General features: G+C 40.0%; 1 protein-coding gene across 8 annotated transcripts in view; it reads left to right on the forward strand.

The window, feature by feature from the left end:
* FOXP1 (forkhead box P1) overlaps positions 1–18466 on the forward strand; it is a 177612-nt gene that overhangs the window by 77147 nt on the left and 81999 nt on the right. For 4 of the 8 annotated variants that reach the window (XM_030802010.1, XM_030802008.1, XM_030802007.1 and 1 more), the window contains 4 exons: positions 1588–1725; positions 2771–2857; positions 8318–8471; positions 13917–14121. In XM_030802010.1, the coding sequence (XP_030657870.1) occupies positions 1606–1725; positions 2771–2857; positions 8318–8471; positions 13917–14121 (566 nt within the window). In that variant the 5' untranslated portion in view covers positions 1588–1605. Of the gene's footprint in view, positions 1–1587; positions 1726–2767; positions 2858–8317; positions 8472–13916; positions 14122–18466 lie in introns of all 8 variants that reach the window. The other 4 variants (XM_030802009.1, XM_030802006.1, XM_003264884.4 and 1 more) reach the window with 1 other exon arrangement.

The following is an 18466-nucleotide window of genomic DNA, read 5'->3' on the forward strand; positions in this document are numbered from 1 at the left end:
AAATTTTTCGAATGTTCTAACTAGTGTTTTCCAAACACGCGACACTGGCACATCAACATCCCCACACATGAAACATGCCCACAACAACAGTGGAGAACGTTCACTGTACATGAATCTGACCTTCAGGAACCATTTTTAGTTCATCAAAATTAGTGATGCCGAGAAATCGGGACATCAGTGCATAATGACTGTGAAATTAGGAATGAGAGCTTGCTATGCAAATGACAGGACAAATCATGTGAAAAAGTCAGGATAAACTGCATATTAAGACATTATGTTACATAAAATTAATACTGCATTTCTGCCTTTTGCTTACTGCTCCCCTGAAAGATTTTTTAATTCTTTTATCTTCTGATCAGCTATTGTCTGCCGGATTTTTTTTTTTTTTAAGTGGCACACAGGCAAAGTGCAAAACATGTTATTACCTTTTATTGTAATACATGAGATGACAGCAGATCCTTTTTAACAAAGTATATCCTTTACTGCTTCTAGCTTCTTGCTGTCACATGTTTGATTAGAAACCAAAGAAAAGTAAGATGCTTAAATATTACCGTTAGAAGACATACAGGTTTTGTCTTTTCTTTCATTGTTTTTTCTTTCCTTATCTTTTTATTTGGGGGGGCGATTTTTCATGAAATAGTCTTCTTGCATTACGGGGACTGACAAAATGGGTCTCATGTAGTCTGCAAATTAAACACAAGTGCAGTGATTATTTTGAATAGCTAAATTACATTCTAGAAAGCTTGCAGAATTCATAGCATTGTCATTAGGTATCCGCTTGAATACAATTTGTGTAACCTTGGCCAAGACAGCCTGTCATTTTAATGTCAGTGTTTTATCTGAACAAGACATCATCCTTTCAGATACAGTGTGCAGGTTCCTTGCAAAGATGCCCGTGCAGAAACGTGTTAACAGTTGCAAATATGAAATGCTATCAAGTTCATCACTGTAGCTGTTTGTCACTGAAATGTCATGGAAAGCGGGTTTTAATGGTATTGCACATAATATGAACGAATTGAGACATCTGTATGCTGGGTGAATAAGGAAGAGTAAAAGGCATCATGCAAAGGGTCTGTGTTTAAGTTCAGAAGGTGTGTCCAAGGTTCCTTTCCCCACAAGTCTAAGCATTCATTGGTTGTTCTTGAAATCACTGTCCACAGAGCAAGTGGGTCATGGGTCATATGGGCTCCAACTGCAAAGGTGTTGGTTACCATTTGTCGTCTCTCAAACAAAATTCAAGTTTGGGTTAACTTCCCACAGATGGTTTTGACCAAAAACTCACTCTTAATAAGCAATTGAGAACTGTCATATCCTAACTCCAGTTAGCGTTGAAGTTTGTCCTTTTTGTGTGCTTGCAAGGCTGCCTGGAATCCCCATCAGTACTGCAAGGTTTTATTTTTCTTTCTTTAAAATAAACTCCATGGTAGATTAAATAGGATCTGTTGCTACATCCCCTCTGGATAAATACATGTTGCATGGGAAACTGGTCAACTCTTTAAGCAGGCTGATGGCAGTCAGCTGCTGAACCTGGGAGGCTGCGTGCTTCTGATTTCCTGGCTTCCTATTTATCCTTCATTAACGTTCTAGGTTCCCGTGTCAGTGGCTATGATGACACCTCAAGTTATCACTCCCCAGCAAATGCAGCAGATCCTCCAGCAACAAGTGCTGAGCCCTCAGCAGCTCCAGGTTCTCCTCCAGCAGCAGCAGGCCCTCATGCTTCAACAGGTAATTGTCCTTCCTCCACCTCCAGCCTGTCTCCCCCAGAACCCAGGGGCCGCCATCACTCCATTCGCAGTCTCCCCTCCACCAGAGCAGCTCCTTTGCCCACTGAAGAGTAAAGCAGCGTAGGTGGGGCAGGACACAGACCAGTCCCTGAATAATCAATGTGCTTTTGCATGCCCAAAAGAGAGGAGCCCTGCCACGGTGACTAGTGTTTGGGCCTAGAGAGTACCCGATGGACTGAGATCAGGGCTGTAATTGGACTTGGTAGCAGTAAGATCTTTTAGGCTTACATGGCTTTACACTCTTTTATTTGGTAAGCCCAGAGGCTCCTAAATGGTGTGAATCAAAGCAAAATGAGGAGCACGTTGGGAGTGGGTTTAAATATGACAGCTCTTGAAGTCCCCATTTCAACTCAGAAGCTTACAGATTTTTTTTCTTTAAACATAAAGAAGCATTTTAGAGTTTGCTAATTTTAAGGTCCAGAGTTGATTTTACTTCTTCCACATATGATGTTGCTGAAATGAACTTCTCGTTGTCATTCCACTATGGGGACCTAATATTCAGACTTAACAGCTACCTGAACCAAATAGATGAGATTCGGAACTGCAGCGTTGGGAGTCACTGGCCTGGGGTGGTGGGGACAGGATGCAGCGGAAGCTCCCAGGCTGTCCGTGCACACACTGAATAACACTGCATAGTGCCCAGCCCTGTCATTTAGAAAGCATGCAGAAGAGATTCACCAGACTCTCTCAGCAAGGGCATTTAAGCTTTGTTGTACAATCAAAGGTCATTCTTTGCCTTATTTTAATTAGTTTGTGTAGAAAATGGTATGTTTTTCATCAGTTCATTTCGTAGATTACTTTTCAAACAATAATGCCAAGAATAGTCAGTGTGTGCTGAATTTATTGTCGAGTTTCAAACTAAAGGTCAGGCCATTACAGATAAAAGGATGCTATTTTTCAAATCACAGTTTGTGTATGGCACCAAAAGGGACAGTGGATTGGCGCTACCCTCTGTTACTTACCGTCCTCTCTTTCCTTTGTAGCAGCAGCTTCAAGAGTTTTATAAAAAACAACAGGAACAGTTGCAGCTTCAACTTTTACAACAACAACATGCTGGAAAACAGCCTAAAGAGGTACCGACAATACATATTTTACTTTCAAACCACAGATCCCAGAGGACTATCTAGTGGCTATTAAACTGTCATTCATCTTTTAAATGATTGCACAACTGAGCTGACTCTATCGGTTCTCAGCTTTCAGACTGAGAATTATTGTCCTGTTTTCACTCAGATTTTTCTGGGTTGCATTTGCTTACTGCCACATATTTTATAACACCATTGCACGTGTACCTGTGTGAGGATCAGGAGAGGCATCGTTGACAGAGTCTTCAGGTTACCTTTTGCAACCTGGTAACAACTGAGGGCCAAGATGGAGCTGGAAGAAGTGAAGTGCTTTTAGGAAAATTTTACTTGGATGCACACTTAATTTTTTTTTTCCCCAGCTCACAGAGCTTGGGTGTGTGGTGATGGCCTTTTCCATTGGAGGAATAACCCCTTGTGAGGTTGGATAAACAAACAAAAAAGTTAGAACAAGATTAAACATCCACATCTTTTGTTTAACTTCTTCCTGCAAGTTGTACATAATGTAATTGCTAAAGGCATGTACCAGAGAGCATGAGTTAAAGTTAGAGAAGACTCCAGCTTGGGTTGTGTTTTCTTGAGCAGGGGGTTGGGGGGTGGGGGGGTAGTGTATCATAATAGCTTCTAGATGCACTACGCTTGGTAGTGTCCATAACTTATCGCATTATGCCACACCACGAAGGTTGACAGCATTCGTCCCCTAAACTGTAAGCCCTTTCCAGGGAGTTACCAGTTCACCTTCTATTCAGTTCTGCGTGGGTGAGACTCAGGTGTGGGAGTATCTGTGTGCATGTGTGCGTTATTATGACATCTTTCTACCCATTGCAGTTATCCAATTTAACTTACCTCCTCATATTTTTATAGTGGACTGAAAATTCTTTTTGTTTAAGTGTTCTCCTTGGGATGACACAATTTATAATTCTATATACAGCACCTTGTCCACTTTAACAGCTTCTTCACCAGCCCTAAGCAGGTGGCCACTTTTGTTCTTTTGCAGGGAGTCTTACCAGGTGACTCGACGTCCCTGTCCCTCACCTAAGTGATGAGGATGCTAGGCTGTGCTAATTTTACACCCTGGGAGTGACCCAGACTTTCTCCCTTTGCTGCCTCCTCCCTTGACACGAATTGGGGATGTTTTCCATGTCCTGCCACGTTTTCACCCTGGAGTCCTGTTGAGCAGCCGGATGTAAACCCCTGCAGAGTAGGGGCAGTTTTGGGGTGAAGGGGAGGAGGTGTTTTAATGAAAATGCTGACACAACCTTAAGTACAGTGGCGCGCTACCGGGTGCTGCTATAATAAAAAAGGGAACAGATTAAAAAGTGTCTAAAATGTAAATCTAAAGGACTAACAGTAATTAAAATGGAAATGGCACAGGGAGGGAAGGCATGTAATTGTGAGATATCACTGTGCAGAAGGCTCTCAGCTTTGTTTTGCTGGCTGTTTTTCTAATTCAGCAGGGCTTACTCATCAGTGGCAGTTCAATGCGCGTTAATGACTCTGGGATTGCAGGCATCACTCTGGACAAAGAAATGATTATTGTGCGGTCAAAAGAAGTTCAAAGACAAGAAGGGAATTTCAGTTTTTTCCTTAGAGATCCACATTCAAGAGCATATAAATTAAGCCAAATGTTAAAAACCACAGTCTGAAAGCTGACTTCAAAGTCACAACTCTCTAATTAATGAACTGCGAGCTTCAGTTTGGACAAGTTGTGGTTTGATGCGCCCATAAATCAACATGACAGGCCTGTTTCACAGTCTCAGACAGTGCTTGTCATTGAGTCACATCAGATGTAAACACAGCAGAAAAAAGAAGGGGTATGAAGGAGGTGCAATTGATCAACAGAATTGGTAAAAACCCACTTTTGAAGCACATTATGCATGATCACAGGAAATGGTTACAGCCTCAAGAGGTTTCCCCTTCTGCTGTTGCTTTTTTGAATCAGATTGCTAACAGCCTTCAAAAGGGAGAATAAGAATTATGGAGTTTCTCCCCTGTGGCTTGCAGGCAATAACCCCCTGTTGTTATTTTGTGCTTCTTCCTTTTCAAAGGCATCAAAATTTAGTTTTTTAAAGATCTTTAACTCTATATTTGAAGACAAACAAAAAAGGGCTGCCACTGTCATTCTTATCAGTTACCAGGGATTGTGTTTTTCCTTTCTGTTGCCACTTCTTATTAACCTCTTATTTGGTCTGTGAGACATAGTTTGGAATGCACGTCTGCATGCTGGGAGAACATGAAAGTTCAGATGAGCTCAGAGGGCAGATAAAGAAATGTGAAGGGGAAAGTTACACAGCAGAAAGAAGGATAAAAGTTACCTCTCCCAAATTGCTGTTGTCAGAAAGGAGAGCATCTCAGAGCACAAAGATGATAGAGGTGCCTGAATTTGGGAAGGGAGTGGCAGGGGGTGGGGAGTTGGGGGGAGAAGGAGAACACTTGGTGTCTAAACAAGGAGAAAGCAAGACATTGTAGGAATATTCTTGCATCTCCAGGTCGCTAGGTTTGCTGTGGTCCATGCTTTGTCATCCACTTCCCAGGCAAAGGTGACCCAGGAGATAGGTTGCTTTGAATATCCTTTGAAGTAGGCAGACCAGTGTATGGGTCTCCTTGGATTGATGGTGCCAGTGGATTTGTCTGAGACCCAGGGTAACAATGGTTAGGAGATCCCTGGTTTCCCGAGGTAGGGACCAGTCTCCTGGACTTATCATGCAGGTGGTGGTCCTTTTGTGCTAAAATGAGATGGAGTCACGTGGTAGCATTTTCATGATGTGGACTGGTGGTTATGATTTTAACAGGGTTTGAACCTGGATGTTGACAGATGGAACAACTATGTTAATTTACTGAGTCCCCAGTCATTAGTGGCTCATAATTTTATATTGTCAGGCTCCCCCCACCCCCTTTTTTTCCTGTTTTGATTACCTCTGCAATAAGACACCTGATCTTTGGCCAGAACGATGTACCTTTGCTCTTTTTTTTTTTTTTCCTTCCCTCCTAAAGTTGCCTTGACATGTTTCCTTGGGAAAGTTTGGCTCCATATTGGGTTGGACCAAGACAGGACCTTCCTTAAGAAGATACGTGCTCTTAGGTAGGGATGTGAGGAGGAAGAGAGGATGTGGCCCCCATGCAGCTATTGAAGTGACCGCTCGTGAATATTGGACAGAAGTGGTGAGGAAAATAGACAGCAGAATTCATTTTAAATCGAGCTACAAAAAAAGATTCCATCCTGTGCGGGTGAGGTAGGCTAAGTTGATTGTTTTAAAAGGGCCGTTTGTCCCGGGCAGTTATGACAGTTTATGTTAGGCAGTAGGGAGTAGCCGAAGAAAGGAAAACAGACCTTTGACTGCAGCTCTAGGGAGGGGATCCAAAACGCGAGGTTTATCAGGGCATTTTAGCATTTTAACACTGACTACTGACCTGTCGAGGGGACTGCACGGAGACCTTTTTTGTATGCATTCAATTGTGAGAAGTAAACAAATGGACCCGTATCCTGTGTTTGGTAACTGGGTGGGGAGCGCAGTTTGGCAACCAGTGTTGCTTTTAAATTCTTTCTTTGGACAATGGGCCTTGTATACTTTTATATCCTGGCTTTTCAAACGTAGACAGCTTTCATGAGCTTTTCCTAGGGATGGCCACAGAGACAACAGAAAAGGCATCAGTCATTTTATATAAATACAAAATTTTTAAACATTTCATTTACAGTAAGGCAGGAAACACCCTCCCCCACCTCCAGCTGTACCCCCCCATTATATTCTGCTTTCAGAAAAGCTAATTCCCTGATCTTTTATTGTGTCAATGTTGTTTTTTTCTCTTCCCTTTTTTTTGTAATGTTGTGAGTTAATATCTGTTGAAGAAGTGAAAAAATCATTTTGACGTGAACATAACTATCATTGGGTTTTACATTAATGTGATAACTTGGGAAGGGGTGAAAACAATTGGATCATTTTATGCATGCTGTTCTTAAAATGAAAACACTGGCTTTTCATTTAAATTTATTTAAATTTTTGTTGTTAGTGGTATAGAATTTGTTTTTTGGAGTGAAACTCAATTAACTTTCTCAGTGGCATGGTAGTAAGTCTGAAATTGGTTGCTAATATGAGAATGATGGTTTTTACTGTAAAATACACTACGTGAAGACCGAAAGGAAACCACCATTTTTCTCTTTCTTTGAACTTTGCATCAGAAGGTCTTGATACACATACCATTTTATGGATGTATCAGATCAAGGTCATGTGTTAGGTTAAGTGAATGCAGTTGTTTGTAAAGTATAGTTATTAGCCAGAACATGTAAGCTCTGAAAGGGCTTGGATAGTCCTTTTAGTTGTAAAAGTCTCTCTGATCATTTAAATCATACTCAGAATTAGGAACACTCATCTTGTTCTTTTCTGGAAGAAACTTTTTCTTTTTTTTTTTTTGCTAAAGTTTGGGAAGGGTTAATTTTCCTTTTATAATTGTTAGCCATAATGTGGCTAAGACCTCCACCTCGATACGATTCCTAGCAGATTAAGGATATTAGATAATTTCCTTCTATTTATTGTACTACTGCACTGTATTATCTTTCTATCACTCAGATAATTACTGAGGAAATCTACATTAATTTTTTTGGCTGAAGCAAGGCCTGCTAAACACAGGAATGATGTATTGATGTTTTACACAACAAAAGTTTTCCTCCTGTCATTGTCCAATCAGCAAAAAGATATTTATCATATCGTAAAGCCCCTTCTTTTCAAGAACAAAGCAGATGGGGGAAGCAGGACAAGCAACCAGACCTGGGGGTTTCTGAGACTAAAGCCATGTTAAGGCATCTGAAGCTTAGACTGTCGTTCATATTAAACTCACAGTTGAGTACGATGTTGTTTGCTAAATTATGAATGTGTGTAATTAAAATCTAGTGGCTGTTTCTATGAAAGATTTACAATGTTATTTCATCGTTTGTCATGGCTAATTAACAGTATTAGATGAAGTTTTTCTTCTTCAAAGGTCTGATTTTTTCTCATTTATTTATGTCAGAAGTGATAAACAGAGTAGTTAAAAGCTTCTGCCCGTGCAGGCAGGGAGGGAGGCAACTTGTTCTTTTACACCTCAAAGGTTCGGGGTTCAAACCCCTTCAGACTAGAGTGATGCAGTCTTCTCTCTAGTGTGCATAATTAAAAATTTCAAAGTCTAAAAGTTTACATCTTGATGACAAAACTCAAGGCCTTTCAAACTGGGGGGAAAGCTGGCTTGATTGACGAATTATTTATTTATGGGAGTGGGCAGTAGAAAGATAACACACTCATCTCCCCACCCCTCTTCAGAGGAGGTATGTTCTGTCCCTTTTAAACCTTGACACGGAGCCCTCCACTGAGCTCCAGTGACCATTCTCAGCATTTGATGATGATGGTGAGTTTTGAAGTGTCCATACTTTTAACCTTCCTTGGGAAGTGGCCATCTCATTTTTTTCTTCCTGATTTCTTACAGCAACAGCAGGTGGCTACCCAGCAGTTGGCTTTTCAGCAGCAGCTTTTACAGATGCAGCAGTTACAGCAGCAGCACCTCCTGTCTTTGCAGCGCCAAGGCCTTCTGACAATTCAGCCCGGGCAGCCTGCCCTTCCCCTTCAACCTCTTGCTCAAGGTATGCGTTGATTATACAGAAGGCATAGCTCTGTGAAGACTTTGGGTGGAAGTGGTGGGTTGTCTCTTGGTATATTTGTTAAGGACATCGTCCATCAAAACATGCACATAGATTCTTTTAAGAAAAGTGGGGTGGGATAATGATGGACCCACGTAGAAGGTGAAATGCTTGTTGATGCCAAAATGAAGTCTTAGGGTGGTCTGAAGGCTTAGCTGTAGCAGAGCAGTCCCATCGTTGGACGCTCTTGGAGTAAGGGAATGAGCACTTACTTTGCACTTACTGAGCATTTTAATGGACTCTTGCAGTGTTTCTGTTTGGAACCACAAAGGAATTTTCCTGAGGGCTTTTATTATTCATTTAAGACATTTTATACCACGTAGCATGTGCTATTTTAAATCTTAGAAATGCTTTATAAATGCCATGTTTTAATATCTAGGGATAAATTCAGGTTTATTTTTCTGTAAACGAGTAAAATCAACCACTTTCTCTTATAAAAAAGGAAACCTTGTTTAGTTTCCTTTTTTTTTTCTTTTTGCATTCATCTGTTGATTTTTGAGCAAATCAGTTCTACACTCATCAGAACAGGTACCATTTCCATCTCCAGTTCCTCAACAACTGAGACCCCTTGAAAAGTAAGATTTTATACGTTTAGTAAATTTCTTTTACAAAGCCCACTGACGTTTTATCCCAAGGGTGATGGACATCAGAAACAAATGGGAACTCTAGGTGTTTTTAGGACATCCTCTTGGTTTAAGCAACTCTGACTTTCACATATGTAATGTGAAAGCAGATGGATTATTCAGAACTAGAAAGGAAGGTGGGAGGGAAGGAGGAAGGGATGTCAAGAGGGAGGGAGGGCGGATAGGCAGGAAGGAAGGAAAGAAAGTAGAAAGTGCCATGCCTGTGTTTTGAAACACAATTCCTCCATCTATGCGTGGTAGGGCAGATTTGAGTTGCCTCCTCAAGGGCAGCAGTTCTTTGAACTCTAGTAGATTTGGATATTGGTTTATATGTACCTTAAAGGCTGGTAGCTAAAGCCATTGGTGTCTTGGATTCAGTTGCCTTCTAAAGAAGGTTAAAAATGTGGAACCTCCTTCGTGTTGCTTAAAGCATGGCCATTTGTTTGGTAACTTTTGGTGTCAAGTGAAGTCAGGGAAGCATGTCTGCATTTGAATCTTTTCCCTTGAGTCCACCACACCCAACTTCTGTCCCTTATGAGGCTGATTTTGTTTTTTAATATCGAGACCATGGCTTTTTCCTCTTAAATTCTCTCTTGCCCGTCCACTCCTTTCTGCCATGACTGCTCAGCTGCTTGATACATACTCAGCATCTCCATTGTCAAAATAGAAGATGTCATAACTGAGCAATACAAGGAGAAAAGAAAGAATATATATATGTATGTCAGTTAATGCATTTTTGTGCTTGCAGAGTGTCATAGCGTGTGTTAATTACACCTTTGGGTTTATTGTTGGAAGCATGGCAGGCTGTTCTGACACACCTACTGGGCTTGAGCTCCAACCTGTCTCATCTTTTCCCACCACTCCTATACTATTAAGTTTGCTCACTAAGGTTCATTGTTATAGTACATCAGTTAAGCTGTCCAAAAGAGGGCAATTAGGCAGTGACAAGACAAGCTCATGTGTAATGTGAAAGAAATGAATGTGGTGATGCATGAAGCGTAATCTCTGCAGTAACATATCAGAGACACTGGTAGGTAATTCACTAGTCATGGCATTGATTGATAGGCTTAGCAGTCTGCTATAACTATTAGCCCCTGCAACATTAGGAAGAAGCATATTTGAAATCTAAGGGGTGCCTCTATGTGTGCCCAAGATGGCATAAATGTAAATGTAAATATTTCTGGTGTCAGGTTCTTGTAGTAAAGTGAACTACCAGTGTTATTTCCATCTCTCTGAATCAGGAGGCTGGTTTTGTCCCCCCACTCCCTCACCCAAAGTGGCTGGAGAATTCAGTCATGTTGGACTAGAACACAATTTTTTTTTTTTTATCAGAGAGATGATGGCTTAAAACTGATGTCATTATGAGGTTTAAATCAACTTTCTGCCTGCTTGAACATGGTCACCTGGGTATGGATGTACAAGGACAAAAAAAGGTTGATCAACTCTGTTTGTCTTTGAGCCAGTGATACCTGGGGTTGTAAAATTGAGTTCCATGAACAGTAATCTGTCATCTGTCCCCATAACATACATTTTTTAAACCTGTGCCTGCATTTTCTTTTATAATGAAGGGGCCAGTTGTCCTGGAAAAAGAAATGTTGCAAGGCATGGGGGTTATCTGTTAAAAATACTGGTAGTGCCCACTTCATAATGAAATCATCAGGATTATTTCACATACCTGTTCACGGCCTTGCCGAGTTCACCTTAAACATGTAAATGTCAAGTATAGGAATAGATAGACAATTAATATTTTGAAGGCCTTTTTTTCCCTGAAGGTTTTATAATAGGAAATGGAGGGGTATTTTCTGTTGTTTTTAAGGTTATTGTAGGGTCTTCTCTCTGTTTTACATAATTAGCCTATCTGCTTTTCACCCTGCTCTCTTTAATCATCTCATCCTCCCTAGCACCAGTAATTTCATATAGAAATATTCTTTCAGTCTTATTCTGACCTTTTAATTTGTAAAATGTAAACTCTAGGTAGCAGAAAATTACATGCTTGGCTGTGTACCTGCTAATGGATTTGTTTAACTTCGTACTATTGTTCTTAGTCTACCATTTTGGAAGAAATAGATACTTTCTGGAAATTTGTTATCCATTTAGTCTGACGAGTGACTGGGTTACCTTTTATCTGTCTAACATGAGATCTTAGCTGTCAAATAACAACACTCTTTGGTAGGTAGCGCTCACTGAACTAACAGTTTAACATCACTAACGGTATATGGCATTGATAGAGGAAAGCGATTTGACTGCTTCTGTGTTAAGTGTGATGAGAATGTTCTTAAAAGTAATTATCACCTTGCAGTTTGACCCAGAAGTATCGCTGTTGTCACTTAATGAGTTACTATTTTTATTTACCATTTTTCTCTATGGATAATGGAACCGATTTGCCAGCCCATTGGAATAGATGGAGAGTAGAGTAACATTAATGCACCCTGTAGGTATAACAAGTGGTGAATACATTTGTCTTTGTCTTTATTTGCTGGATAAACAGCTTACTTTTAAAACAGCGTCAAAGCTCTGCTTTTCTTCGAGAGAAAGCGGGAGTTAGCACAGTTGTTAGGACCCTGTCCTAGTCTTCCCACATCCCATGCAGCTGACCCAGAAATCAATTAGTTTGAGTTGAGAAATAGGTGGCTCGTTCTTTTCATGTGTTTACTCTCTAGAAAATAAAAATAGGTATTGACTTGTGTGGTTTTATATCAGTATGCCATCATCAACAGACAAGCCTATTAACTATTGTTTCCATTGAGTAAACAGTGGTCTGAGGGTCACCCGTGTTCACAGGTAATTGTCGGTGTGCAGACAACAGTAGCGGGCCTGCTAGCTACAAACGCATCCCACCTGTCACTTCGGAAGGTGTTGGAAAATAATAGTCCAGATGCAGCAAAACCGGACATGGGGTTGTGGAGTGACCTTTCCCCTTTGTTTAATTTGCCTCCGAGGTTTAATTTCAGGGGACAAGTAATAATTGAATATGCCTAATAACTAAATGCTCATTTGGGACAAAATCCATCAAAATATAATTGGCATTTGATTTTTATGAAGGGAGAAGAAAACCGACTTGTCTGTCGAGGATGCCTCCTAAGAATATCTGACCACTTAATGTATCATTTGAAGCCTCCTTTATAATATATATTAATTGCAAATACTTGAGCATTTGAACATTTTCGTGGAGAACCGTTAGGAGAGACCAACTGTTTTTGTTAACGCTCCTCTCAGAAAGGCGGGGAAGGTTATTGGTCTGCTGTGCAATAATTTACTCCTCTTTGATATGCAAACGATCCACGGTGAATATAAAAAAATCCTATCAGACTCATTTCACAGTTCTTAACCACTCGGATTCTCTGGAGTCCATCGCCTCATTAGACCAGTGCTCTCCAATGCTAGCATAATTAAAATCTTTAACAGTTTAGCAAAGTAAAGATGTTTGGCTGATCACGTTGAGATGATTATCTATCCATTGTATTCTAAATGACAAAAATAAATTAAATTTAGACCTTGGCATTTTTTATTATGTGTTTCAAATGAATATAATGCACACAGCCTTTTTTTTTAATTCAATACCTTAGGTTTGGTAAGAAACATGCCTGTTTCGGCTGCTGCTATATAGTCAGAAAATGGCAGGCTTTCTGGGATGGCTATGTTACACTTGATTGAAACAATGAACTGCAATCCAGACGTCCACTTCTAATGTGGTATTGCCTTAGGATGTGCAGGGTTTATGTTTTCTTTTCAGTGTTCCTCCAAAGGAAGTTATGTTGCTTGTTGTTGTTGTTATGTTTCTTGTTGTTGTTGTTTTTGTTGTCATCTAGAATATTTTTATTCTGTGCATTTGTGGGCTAGAATATGCATTGAGGTGGGATTTGGAAACCTGGGCTCCAGAGGCGTGCCAGCAGGATAAAGACGAAGAGGCCCACGATAGTGAGATTGGCATACTGATTGCATCTCTTCTTGGGGGAAAACACTGGATTCACTCCTTAAAACCCATGTCCATTTTGATCCCCTTTAAAAAAACAAGAGAACTTTATTACTGTAAGTTTATTTTACGTTTTCATTTTATTCTGCAATGGTTCATTACCATTGATCTAAGAAATGACAGTAATAATAGTGTTACTTGTATAAAAAGTTACACAGTTTTTCAGTAGACACATCCATCAATTAAGCATGTGGTACTAGAAACCAAAATTAATGAGGAAGATAGGTGTGTTAATGAAATAATCATAGTATAATCAATTTGACTGTTAAAAGTTGAAAAGCATTTCAGGAAGACGATATGAATTCATAATTTATGTCTAAAAGTGATTAATAAAAACTATATTTAATAACAAAGCTATTTGTCATCATTTAAGACTTAAGCACAAAAATTATTCATTTTGTAGTTCATGTTGTCATAATAGTATAGTTGCACAAATTTATTTTGAGCCCTTCTTTGTGTCTAAAACTAAGGTAACATCTATCTACTTTTCATCAAAATTGAGAAATAACCCTTCGGATGGTTAGAGGCATGCTATTGTGGCAAAGTAACTGTTTTGAATCATTTTCACCTGAGTCTTTTATGCGTGATGAGGGCAACTTCCACTCAGTTGCTCAGTAGGAGGACACACTTTTTACTACCGCATCTGCCTTAGTTGGGAGGGAAAAAAAACTGCACACACCAAAAAACCCCCCTAACACTAGGCTTTGTTTACTGACTCTTTGATTTAATTACTGTTTGAAGAGGACGGAATTAGCTGTTAATTGATTTAATTATCCAATTTGTTTGTTTCAGGCATGATTCCAACAGAACTGCAGCAGCTCTGGAAAGAAGTGACAAGTGCTCATACTGCAGAAGAAACCACAGGCAACAATCACAGCAGTTTGGATCTGACCACGACATGTGTCTCCTCCTCTGCACCTTCCAAGACCTCCTTAATAATGAACCCACATGCCTCTACCAATGGACAGCTCTCAGTCCACACTCCCAAAAGGGAAAGGTAGGAACCAGCCACTGAGATGGTCCAAAACTGCCTTTAACATGGGAGGGGTGGGTGGCCCTGCCTCGCCATATCTCAGTGATCCCTAATTGGATCCGTGTGACTTGAATGTGCATATAATTACTGAGGAATGTATTCAGTATGGTTTGGGTGTGAAGCATCTAATTATTTTCACCTTTTCAACATGGAATTAGCACTTATGTAGATCTACTCTCAGCTTAGGAACCTGGGCAGAAGTCGTGTAGTTTCTCATTGGATGGGTTGGATTTCCAGGCTTCCAGGCCTACTCCTTCTGCCAAGTGCTCACTCCGTACAAGCTGAATTCCTTGGCTGGAAGTGCCTTCTAAGGGAATAGTAGTGTCTGCTGTGGGCAATTTTGAATTATGGTTTGAGAAAACATAGAACTTATGTTACTCTACATTGCTCCCCTTGAAGGCTGGGCGCCCATGTTTTTCATCATTGTGCCCTGGAGCACATGGTCTTTCCCGTAGGTATTCTGAGTGAAGGTTTGGAGGATGGAGAGACGGAAGAGGTAGTGGTGGTGGCAGCTGGTGGAGGTGGGGGATCTGTTGTATATCCTTACATAAACAGGCACAGCACACTTTCTCTTCATTGTGGGATATAGTGTAGTATTGTCTCAGCAGCTGTATTCCTATTTAGAAGTTAAGACATTTTATTTTTGAATTGCCCTGGGCTTTACACGAATGTTACTTGAAGCTGAGCTTGTTTTAGAGATCCAGAATATATCATGTTAGCATGCAGTTCTAAGAAAATAAAGCTGTTAATTCATGTTATTATATTCTTAGTACCCAGAAGCATTAATACCACTGTTTAAGTGCTTTTCAAGAATAGAAAATGCAATGCCCCTAAAATTGAAAACTTCCTGTTTGCTCTCCCTAAACTGTTGTCTATATATTTCATAGGCAGAGCTTCCACACATAGAAGTAAAGAAACCGTAAAAGTAGTATGTGACAGTAAATGCCATTTCTCTCAGGAGAAAGCAAATTCTGTATTTTGTTTTTTAATAAAAATGGCTCAGTGAAAAAAATTTAATTATATATTTCAGTTATGCAATTACAAATGTAATTTCATATATTTCCCAAAATGTTGAGTATTTAAGAAGACTACTGTTTAATTAGATGTATATCTTTATACCAGAAAAATATTATCTGAACGCACACACACACACAGATACATACACACACACACACACACACACACACACACACACACACCATGTTCGAGTGTAAAACCATGAGTGGTTACCAGAGATGAGGATAATATATATGTTTTAACTAAAATCTTCAACTATCCTTCCAAGATCATTTTGGAATTTCTGAGGCAGACACCGAAGAACTAAAAGATGCATTAAGCACATTGGTTTGGAAGAGTTTGAAGAGTAGATAGAGGAATAGAATGGTGGACACTGAGAATCTTTGGAGCCATTGGGTGAAATGTGGCTTCTGTTGTTTCTGGCGGGGATAGGTATGTATGTCTGGAAGCCAATCTTAGCTCTTGCTTTACAATCTCTTACAATGTCTTTTTTTTTTTTTTTCAAGAAAGAAAACCTTAGAGAGCATTAAAGAAAAGGTTCTAGGCTGTTGTCCTTTGCTATACTTGGTTTTGATGTCCTAAGTTTGATGCGTCCACTTGCTGCAGAGCGATTGAATTACATCTTTATCCATAGGCAGAGCAGGAGGCCGTACACTGAAAAACGCCGACTGGTGCTCTTAAAGTATTTGTTGCAATCTCATCGGCTATTGTGGAGCCTGCACAGATTTCCTGTGACATAGAAAACTCTTCTTGTTTAGATGCGCTGTGCTCAGTTTCATTTTCTAAAAGGTTATGTATCTGCTGTCAGGTGATAGATTAGCAAGGAGGCAAGTGGGAGAAGAATAGCCCTTTTCATGTCTTAAGGCACATTTGAAAGTAAATGGATCTAAGAGACAGTCTAATTCCGGGAGACTAAGTTTGTTTGAATTTTTTTTATGGTCCTTATTTGTCTGCACAAAAGTTGTGCTTAATCTTCATCATACTACACACCAGAATTAGAATATGGATCAGAAAAGAATTCAGATTCCAATGAGCCTTAATCTGGATGTAAAAGCAGGCTGAGTTTTCCAATTGTACATGCAAAAAAAGAAGCAACTATGAAATTATATGCCACTACTTAATCTCTTGAATCTCTCAGTTTATATTATCTAGTAGGTTCCTAAACGTGGCTGGATTAAAAGAAAATTCCAGTCAGCACATTTTAACTGAATGTAGCTAAGAAGACAAATGAGCACCTTCAGTTAAAGATAGTTCAGTTTAAGTTTATAGAATTGATAATTAAAAAATCAATTAGGCCTGGCACAGTGGTTCATGCCTGTAATCTCAGCACTTCGTGAGGCTGAGGCAAGAGGATTGCTTGAGGCCAGGAGTTCAAGACTAGCCTGGAGAACACAGAGGGACCCCAATTTCTATTAAACTTTTTTTTTTTTTTTTAATTAGCCTGGCATGGTGGCATGCACCTGGAGTCCCAGTTACTCAAGAGGCTGAGGTGGGAGGATCATTTGAGCCCAAGAGTTTGAGGCTGCAGTGAGCCACGATCACACCATTGCACTCCAGCTTGGGCAACAAAGCAAGATCCTGTCTCTTAATTTTAAAAAAACAAAAAGCAATTATTAGTTAGCCAGCTTCGTATACATGTAAATACTTCAAGTGCATACTATGTAGCATTACCTTATTAGGCTTATTTTAAAAATCACGTGTGATAATCAGTTAAATACCAAAACAAAGCTGTCACTATAAAGGTATGGTCTCACTGTACACTGATCTGCCAGTTGTCTCAGGAGTTTCTTGTCACTGCCTTGGCTAAGTTTTCTCTCTTACTCATCAGTGCATTTGTGAAATGTGTGTCCTTCCAAGCTCTCGTTTGATTTCTGTGTAATATTCTTTTCCCTCCATTCTGATGGGCAAGGAAGAGTCTCTGCCACACTGAATAACCATCTGGCCCATGACCTTGATCGTGGGTTAGCAGCTTTAAGATTTCTTTCTGACATGATCTGGGGGTGCTTGATGGGAAAATTTGTTGGAAAAAGGTAGTGTTGTGAGAGTTATTATTGTTTCCAAAGTAGTGAGATGGCTAATGATCTCAAATGAGTTGCATGTGTATTTCCATGCCATTTGGAAAACTCCTTCTCCCCCACTCTTGCCCCCGTGCATTTTGCTGGCTCCTGTGAGCAGCCACTGCAGTAGCAGCAGCTCTGGGGTTTGGTGAGCTGCAATCTGTTAAGGAGATAAATAATGTGCTTGGCACGACACTCCTACTCTCCTCTTTAATTTGTCTTACACAAGGAAAATTATAATTAAATCATTCAGGGTAAACCCTTGAGTGTAGAGAAGGGAAAAAACACTCTTTGGTAAAGATTGCCAATGGAAACCCACTTCCCCGTTGCGCAGGGTGGAGACATTTATCAATATTCAGCACTATTACGGGAGGAGCGGCCCATGTGATTTGTGAGGCGGATGCCAACATTCAAATCAAGGCTTGTTAAGATCCTGTGCCTGTGTAATCATGGACATTCAGCATCATTAGAATTCAGTACTGGCACCATGCTTCGTGCTTTGATTTTCTCCCGACAATTTAATAATGTTTATTGTGCTGACTGTATATAAATTCATTGGTGCAATAAACATGCCTGTGTTATCAGTGCCTGAGAAAAGTGTGGTGGGGATCAAGTTCAATGGGACAGCTAAAGGGGAGCAGCAAGAGGAAGCAGGTGCATTCAAGCCTCTTGCTGTCATTTTATTCCATAGGGACAGAGAGTCTCGACTTCTTAGGGAAATAGACAAAACTCAGGCCTGGGATACCTGTACATATGAAGATACTGTCTTGTTTCCCTGTCTAATTGTCTTGCTTTAGGAAATTCCAAGTTTTGGTGTGGGTAAACAGAATCAACAGAATGCAAATGAAACATTTATTAAAATGCTAAATTTAGTAAAGCCCTTTGAGCTTCTTGGATCAAAGCAGCTATGTAAATACAAATAGCAATTACTACTTAAGTAATTGCCTGAATTAAAATTTGAAATATCACATTACATTATGGTGCACCAGGGAAAGCGATGAGAACTCACATTTAGTCAGTTCCTTCTCTGTGCCAAGCACTGGCTAGACTTTTGCCTATGGAGTGATGTCTCACTTTATCCACCTGACCACTGAGGAAGCAGTAAGGATGATTATACCCATTTTACAGGTGAGGAAATCGAATAATAGAAATTAAATAACTAACCCAGGGTCATAGAACTGGTGGTTAGTGGCATATCCAAGATCCAAATTCAGATCTGTGTTTTAGTTTGCAAA

Source organism: Nomascus leucogenys, chromosome 21, assembly GCF_006542625.1.
Source record: "Nomascus leucogenys isolate Asia chromosome 21, Asia_NLE_v1, whole genome shotgun sequence".
In the NCBI taxonomy this organism is placed as follows: Eukaryota; Metazoa; Chordata; class Mammalia; order Primates; family Hylobatidae; genus Nomascus; species Nomascus leucogenys.